Here is an 8442-nt window from a genome sequence, read left to right on the forward strand (position 1 = left end):
TCCCTATAGTCATAGCAGTAGGTTCGTTACCTGTAATTGTCGGTGCAAGGTGTTTTTAGAACGGCGGAGCAGAGCCGTGAGCTGCTCAGAGCTACGCTACGGAGGCTCATTATGGGATTTCTTTGGTTTCCCTCATCAAACTCATCAAATACACAATCCAACAACTCCACAACGCTCTGGTGGACAAGTTGTGAGCTGCACATTCACCACGCTATGAGATAATAACACAACGTTACCACACAGAGTTGTTTTAGAGGTAAATACAGGGACTGCTTGATGAAAAACTGTCCCTGAAGGCAACGTGCATCAGTGGTTTTGCATGTATTTCCCTCTAAAACAACTCTGTGGTAACGTTGTGTTATTATCTCATAGTGTGGTGAATGTGCAGCTCACAACTTGTCCACCAGAGCGTTGTGGAGTTGTTGGATTGTGTATTTGATGAGTTTGATGAGGGAAACCAAAGAAATCCCATAATGAGCCTCCGTAGCGTAGCTCTGAGCAGCTCACGGCTCTGCTCCGCCGTTCTAAAAACAGCTTGCACCGACAACTAAAGGTAACAAACCTACTGCTACGACTATAGGGATTATGGCAATGGGCCAATTTGCCAAAATGTTGAACTGTCCCTTTAATTGACACATTAATGAGTTAATTTACTAATTAAATGAATAATCCTCTCTCTCACAGTCACAGGTACTTCACTCCTCCAGCCAGAAAGACCAGAAGCCACTGATGGACCCGGTCCTTCTGCCGCCGCCGCTGCCGCCAACACCGCTAAACCAAGCTCCGCCTCCAGCCAAGATCCCCGCCGACGCCAACACCGCTGACCCCGCCCCCGAGGACAGAGGGGATGATGGGAAAAGACCGAGGAGGGAGGAGAACAAGAGAGAGACGAAGGAGAAGAGAGGAGGAGGAGGAGGAGGAGGTCGATGCCTGAGGCCGCCTCAGCCCTCCAAGCTCCACCTCTTCCAGTCTCTGTCGCCCAAACCACCAGACCCCGCCCCCACCGCCGCCGCCGCTGCTGCTGCTGTTGCCCCGCCCCCGAAGACCAGGAAGCCCCGGCCGCTGTCGATGCCCCTCTACCCGGAGAGCAGCGCCTCCTCCTCCAGGGGGAAGCTGAAGGCGCCGGCCTCTTACTCCTCTTACTCCTTCTACTCCTACCGTCTGCCCAAACCAAAGAGCCACTGACAAGGGGGCGTCGGCCTCGGAAAGAAGTGGGCGTCGCCTTTAACAAAGCTTCCTAACATGCAGCTAGAGCACTGGAAAAGAGAGTAATGACACCACCATTGACTCCCGTGGTAAGGGTTTAAGGGTTTAAGGGTTTTGCCCCCTAGTGGCAGGATATGGGTGTTGCAAAAGCGCCCAGAAAACCCATTCACTCCAATGTATGTGTGTTGCCCACTGGCTGGTAAATTGATGAAAACGGCCGTGTTTTTGTTTTTAGGTGTCTTGGTCATATCAAATTTTTTTGTTGTTTTTTTTTACTCTCCAATGTGTAAATGTTTATCTGTAAAGGATCCTCAATGATGCTATTAACGTGGGTGATCTATAAATGTCCTTAAATTATTGAAAACACCACACTGCTCATTCACCAACAATGCAGAGATGTCAGTTTTTGGGCGCTTTTGCAAAACCCATATTCCTCCACCAGGAGGCGCTGCCATTGGACCAATGCTGTCCTTACTCTCTTTTACAGAGCTCTAGTGATGATGAAAGACAGAAAGCTCAGGGTCATTAGGAGACAATAAGGACAGTATTGGTCCAATGGAAGCGCCTCCTGGTGGAGGAATATGGGTTTTGCAAAAGCGCCCAAAAACTGACATCTCTGCATTGTTGGTGAATGAGCAAGTGTGGTGTTTTCAATAATTTAAAGCAGAACTATGCAGGATTTGGGCTGTAATTATTGTGGCTCAGAGTCACTGTGATGGTAGAGTGACCTGTTATGAGGTGAATGGGGTCTAGGCCAGTGCGCTCACCCCCCCCACTGGCTGAAAACCGCACTTGCAAGATCAGTCCTCCGTCTCGGTGTCACAAATCTCGTCAATGGATAGAACTATCACGAGAAACTGCCTTACGGCAGTACGAGATAAGAACGCAGATGACGTCATACATGTCATGAATCGTGATTGGTTTGAGTTCGGAAAGTCGGAGGAAACCATGGAAACATGTTTGTACTGATGAAGTTCGGCTTGTGGCTAACACGGAGCTAATGCTAACAGACACACACACACACCATGGATCTTTTATAAGATAATGTAATACATCATGACACACACACACACACGCCTTCGCGTTTTGGAACCTTTATTAATGTGTGTGTATGTCTGTGTCTTTGTGTCTTTGTCTGTGTGTGGCCGTTAGCGTTAGCGCCGTATTAGCGTTAGCTCCGTGTTAGCATTAGCTCCGTGTTAGCGTTAGCTCCGTGTTAGCATTAGCCCCCTGCTTAGCAAACACCGCTCTCTACCTTCAGCAGTAAACACAAGCACGTGTAGGGGGTGGTGGCAGCGGCGAGTTTTTTTTTTTACGACAGTGACATGTGCCTCCCAGAACTGTGGGGGAGCCCCGGAGAGGGAAAAAAACAGAAACCAACGAAGGAGCGAGCTATTTCCGGCCGAGTTGCATAGTTCTGCTTTAAGGACATTTATAGATCAACCCAACCCATTATGAATGTGTTTTCTGGGTGCTTTTGCAATACCCATATCCTGCCACTAGGGGCGCAAAACCCTTACTCTCTTTTCCAGTGCTCTACATGCAGCGACATGAAGTTTCCCACTTCACCCGTATTCAGTGGTTAGAAACTTCCTGTTCTCATAAACACTCTCACTCTCCTCATAATTTAATCTGTTCATGTGTATTAAGTTTATTTATTTATTGATTATTTAATGGATGAATTGAGTTTCAGTCTAAAACACCAGTGCAGAGCTGGCTGTTGATTGGTTGGTTGATTGATTGATTCGCTCGCTGTGTGTTAGGAACCTCGTCCACTGGTCCACATGTCCACACCTCCGACCCAAACACTGGATGACTTCACCTGCACTGCAAAAACTCTACATATTTCCAAGAATATTTGTCTTATTTCTTGTCAAAATGTCTCATTTCTAGTCAAAACTAATCTTTTGCCACTTAAAATAAGACTCATCACCTAAAAATGTACTTGTTTTTAGATCATTTTCACTTGTTTCAAACTAATTTTCAATTGAAATAAGTTTTTTGTGCTTGTAATAAGAAAGAAAGATTTGCTTGAAAACAGTAAAAAGTGTCTAAAAACAAGCTACTTTTAATGTGATGAGTCTTATTTTAAGTAGAATTAGATTTATTTTGACTAGAAATAAGACAAATATTCTTGGTAAGATTTTGAATTTTTACAGTGTGTTCATCGTCGAGTTTCTTTCTGCGGGATTCAAACGTTCTTCACTGTTCCTTCTGCTGCTGTTCATCAGAAAAACCTCCTGAAGCCTCCAGGTCTGATCATCACTTTGTTCCTCTATATTTACTTTTATAAAACCTGTTCAAAGGAGGAAAAGGAGGAGGAGGAGGAGGAGGAGGAAGAGGAGGAGGAAAAGGAGGAGGAGGAAACATGTTGGAGTTGAGAGGTTTTTACAAACTCTGGCTGAACGCCGGCTTGTAGAAGTTGGTGAACACCTCCTTGAGATATTTATTTATTTATGTTTGGCTTGACGAGTGTTGGACATTTCACCGATTCATCACAGACGAGACTGTGGAGGTCCGAGGGCCGTGATTGGTCGGAGCTCGGATGTTTTCTGTGCTCTGATTGGAGCAGCAGACACGCCCACCCACCCAGCCACCACCACCACCACCGCTGCTGCTGCTGCTGCTGCTGCTGCTGCTGCTGCTGCTGCTTGCTTTGATATAATTAACTTGTATATGCAAAAGAATATGCAACACAGTCGCGGGTTCGATCCCCACACACTGACGCTGCGTCCCGCCCACGTGCCCTCGAGCAGAGACGACGCTGAGCTGAAAATATGCAAAAAAAAACGAAACAAAATGAAAAACAAACTAAAAACTAAAGTTAGTGGTAGTTTCACATTTCACACGGGAGGAGGAATCTACAGACAATCTCACCGTCGCCTGAACGCCACACACACACACACACACACACACACACACACACACACACACACACACACACACACACACACACACACACACACACACACACACACGTCATGTCTGTAAACTCACACACGACACAACAACAAACAACAGTAGATGAACTCCATTTCCCAGAATCCTCCTCTCCTCCAGTTTTCTCTTTCATTTCACTCGTCCAGGTTCAAACTCTCAGATTAAACCTGTAGTTCATCGTCAGCGGCTCGTTAGTGTCACGTTAATTAGCCGAGTGTGTGTCATCATCAGATCGGATTAACGGTGGATTCACCGGGTGAAGGTCGTTTTATCTTAACGATGATTCATTAGTAAAGAAAACGGGAGTTAATCTGCCGCAGCCAATTAAAACCCTCCGCTGATGAAACAGCTGGAAACACCTGGATTTGGTGAGATTCAGTTTAGAATCAAAGACTCAGACACAAATTATTCTTAAATGTTTATTATTTTATTAAATATTTAAACTTCACAGCTTCAAGAAGCTCCTTACAGCTGCTGCTCTGATGATGATGATGATGATGATGATGCACATCTGCAGAGCAACTGGATACGATCTCATCTTCACCTGCGACACAGTGGACGAGGTCGTTAATGTTCACGCCTCATTTTTTTCGTGTCTTATTTTGAAATGTATAGATTTTATTTGTACTTGACAGTGGTTTTTCTCCGTGACGAGGTTTAACTTGATCAAATATTGTAAATTATTTAGATCGAACGAGTGAAGCCTGGAACAAAGTTCAACACTTGATGGAGTCGGTCACTCGGTGAATTAGTCAAAATGTTCATTTCCACAGTTTTTTTTGTCTTTTTAATCATCACTTGTTAATTGACTCAACACAAAGTCAACTCTTCCTGCGCTGGTGTTTCACAATAAGAGTCTTCTAGACAATCAGAGGTCAAGTTTTTGATCTGCCAGAGGACTTTTAATGTGAAATACCAGTGCAGGAAGTGTTGAATTTGTATTTACAGCGACAATCAAACTGTCAAAAAGACGTCAAAGTAGAACGGAAAGAGGAGCGATGAGGCTTTGAAGCTCCGAAAAAGGAAAAAAAGGAAGTAATAAAATCTAAATGTTAATTAATGTGTAGCCAGAGAGTTCTTGTTTAGTTTTGTACCGGCTGGTGAAGTGGCTGCTTCAGGTCTGTGGAAATGTACATTACCCAGAATTCATGTCGTGACAGGTAAACATGGAGGTGTGTTGTGTCTGGAAACAGAAGCTGCTGTCGATAAAGTTTCAGTCTCTGTATTTACACGTATTTAAACAAGACGTTAAATATCAGCTCAGTAGATAATCAATAATCAATCAATACTCACTCCTCATGTCTGTACAGTATCTGCAATATATCCTCTCTGCTGCGTCCTGTACTCACTCACTCACTCTCTCTGAGGGGAAATGCTCTTATTTTGAAAAACTTGAAGTACATGTGTTTTATTTTGACAGACTTCCTGCCGTTTCCTGTTTCCACCTGCTGGTTTTGCAGAATTTTGATTTTTGTGCAATAAACTCTGCAGAACTCAGTGTGTTACCTCGACACCGCCGCCGCGCTAACTCTTATTTATGTGACAAACTGTACAAAGTCTGATCCACTGTAATTATTATTATTATTATTATTACTGTTATTATTGTTATTAACAATGAATCGTGAGCTTGTAAAGCGTCTCAGTCTGAAAATGCACTTTAAATGAAATGATGTGGGGCTTCGTTCAGAGACAAAAAAACGTCTCGACTGCTGCAACTTTTATTCTTTGTTTTGTTTTGTTTTGTTTAGTTTAGTTTCTGGACTCGCGCTGCGTTCAAGTCCAACGGAAACAACCGACATCATGTCTTTGATTCATTCAACATCCAATAATTTCACTTTCCAAAACAAATAAATATTTGTCGTGTCACATCTTTTCATGATCCTGCAAACACAAACGATCACAGCAGCGTCCTGAATTCCCACAGGAAGTGAATGCAGCGTCGACTCAGCTCTTCTCTCATTGGCTGATACAAGAATTAAATTAAAAAAAAAAAAACACCAACAACCTAACCTGCTGAATGTTTCCTCCTCACCTGTGGACGCTGGTGCAGAAGGTTTCATTGTCCTCCGTTATGATTGGCCGATACAGCCCCGCCCCGCCCCCCTCTGGTTGGTTGCTCATTGGTTAATGTTCATGGTCTTCTTCTGTCATTGGCTGTGACGTCTCTGATGCTGCTGAGAAGCCGAACGCTGAAATAAAGATAATAAACACACGAGTCGAGTTCATTGATGTTGTCTTTCTTTTAACCTGGTTGTCAAGGTAACCCAGTGAATTGATTGGTTAATGAGATGAACCGAGTTTAAATAACACGATGAAGAAGAAACTCATCGTCACCTACCTGCAGTTCATGAGGGACTTTTAATGTGAAACATTTTTACAGGAAGTAGAAACGACTGGGTTTAAACAGTGAATAAAAACTATTAGACTATAATAACATTTAATTATATCATTATATAACAATTATAACAGGTGATAATCTTCATTCAAAAAGAGGTCATTGTGTCTCAACGGGACCGATCTGGTTAAATAAAGGCAAATAATAATAAATTAATTAATTTTCATACACACACGATGGAGGATAGAAATGAATAAAGGTGGAATAAGGAGAATTCTTATTAAAAGCTATATTTTTTAATTAATAATACATTCATGTGGCGTTTAGAGGGGTGCAGAATACAAGTATTGCTTTTCCATAAAAATAATATTTATTTAATAACTAATTTAAGAAAATTTCAACTTCCCGTTTACTATTGGGGCTCATTTCTCCGCTGTTTTGCTAAGCCTCCACCCGGTCATGTGCATTTGTTTTCAACGAAGCCTTTTATACACAATCGGCAGATCGATGGATTATCATAAACATGTTATGATGTGTGTATTGGTGTAGTCTTAAACAAGAGGTTACGGTTTAAAGGGTGCGTTTGAGGCTCTGATCGCAGGTTTGGCCTCCACTCTCCCTGTAACAAGCTACAAGTCATTTATCTGACATCACAGTTAGTCTGAAGCAGTTTAATGAAGGTAAAGATGAAACATAAGCTAAATATCCCGTATAGTTCTTCTCCTCTGTGTCTTCTGATCAGAGCTGCGTCCCAACCGACTGCTGGGATTATTCTTCTGTTGTTGCAGTTCCTGTCTCTGATCAATAGATGGTGCTATTCTTCACTCACTCAACATAATATTATTCAATATAGGATCTATATTTTATAACTACATTGATCAATATACATCACAGCAGGAAATAAAGACAATTTAAATAGCAGAAAAATACATAAAAGACATTATATTATGATTGCCTTCATCCTGACTGAGTCTGTAGTTGTGTGTCAGATGACCTTTGACCTCCAGTGGCTCCTGTACAAGATGTGTGAGATGTATGAGTGTGTTGTTATGCTGCTGACACCTGTTCATCTTCCTCCCTCACCTCTCTCTCCTCCTCTTCCTCCTCCTCTGTGTCAATGATCCCTTCATTTCTCTCACCTCCTATCGGCTGCTGGACGTTTTCATGCAGCAGGAGAATTAGGGAAGGAAAGACTGTGATGATGATGAGGAGGATGAGGAGGATGATGCTGCTCCTGAGAGATAAGGCCATGATGAGGCAGGAAGACGAACCTCCTCCTCTTCTCCGCATTGGAAAAAACCCCCAGCTTAGACTGTGTCCTGAGCCTCGTCAGCCATTTTTAGCCCAAACGAACAGTTTTCTATTAAAATGATCTTTTATTATGACAACGACATCATCATCAGGTCTGTATGTTCCTGCCTGTGAGAGTAAATGTGTTTTTAATGAATAGGGTTGATGGGGTCGTACTCAGTTAATGATGCTTATTACAAACAAATACAACTCCATTTTTTTGTCGTTGTTTGTGTTAAAGCTCCATACAGTATAAAGGTAGATGTTTGTGTTAAAGCTCCATACAGTATAAAGGTAGATGTTTGTGTTAAAGCTCCATACAGTATAAAGGTAGATGTTTGTGTTAAAGCTCCATACAGTATAAAGGTAGATGTTTGTGTTAAAGCTCCATACAGTATAAAGGTAGATGTTTGTATTAAAGCTCCATACAGTATAAAGGTAGATGTTTGTGTTAAAGCTCCATACAGTATAAAGGTAGATGTCCATGTGTAGTGTGATTATAAAGCAGCTCTAGGTTCTATATTAATACTGTGAAAGTATCAAAGCCTCAGTCCACAGAGAAATGCACACAGCCTGTATTCAGAAACTGAGCCTTAAAACCAGCCGTCAGGACTTCCTGTCACTTTGTGATGTCACAACTAAGCCCAGCCCCCTCACCACCTGGACCCACC

At 42.6% G+C, this 8442-nt stretch overlaps 2 protein-coding genes across 3 annotated transcripts in view; one reads left to right on the forward strand and one right to left on the reverse strand.

Moving 5' to 3' along the window:
- Positions 1-1748, forward strand: part of LOC311003121 (uncharacterized protein) — a 41968-nt gene extending 40220 nt beyond the window's left edge. The window contains exon 15 of the mRNA XM_083994806.1: positions 685-1748. Coding sequence (XP_083850932.1) covers positions 685-1185 — 501 coding nt within the window. The 3' untranslated portion in view covers positions 1186-1748. The remainder of the gene's footprint in view (positions 1-684) is intronic.
- hlfb (HLF transcription factor, PAR bZIP family member b) overlaps positions 1-7767 on the reverse strand; it is a 353334-nt gene extending 345567 nt beyond the window's left edge. For both annotated transcript variants that reach the window (XM_083994439.1, XM_083994438.1), the window contains exon 1: positions 7753-7767. The gene's annotated coding sequence lies outside the window, so the exon portion shown is untranslated. The remainder of the gene's footprint in view (positions 1-7752) is intronic.
- Positions 7768-8442: the final 675 nt, after the last annotated feature.

Source organism: Trachurus trachurus (assembly GCF_905171665.1).
Source record: "Trachurus trachurus genome assembly, chromosome: 19".
Lineage (NCBI taxonomy): Eukaryota > Metazoa > Chordata > Actinopteri > Carangiformes > Carangidae > Trachurus > Trachurus trachurus.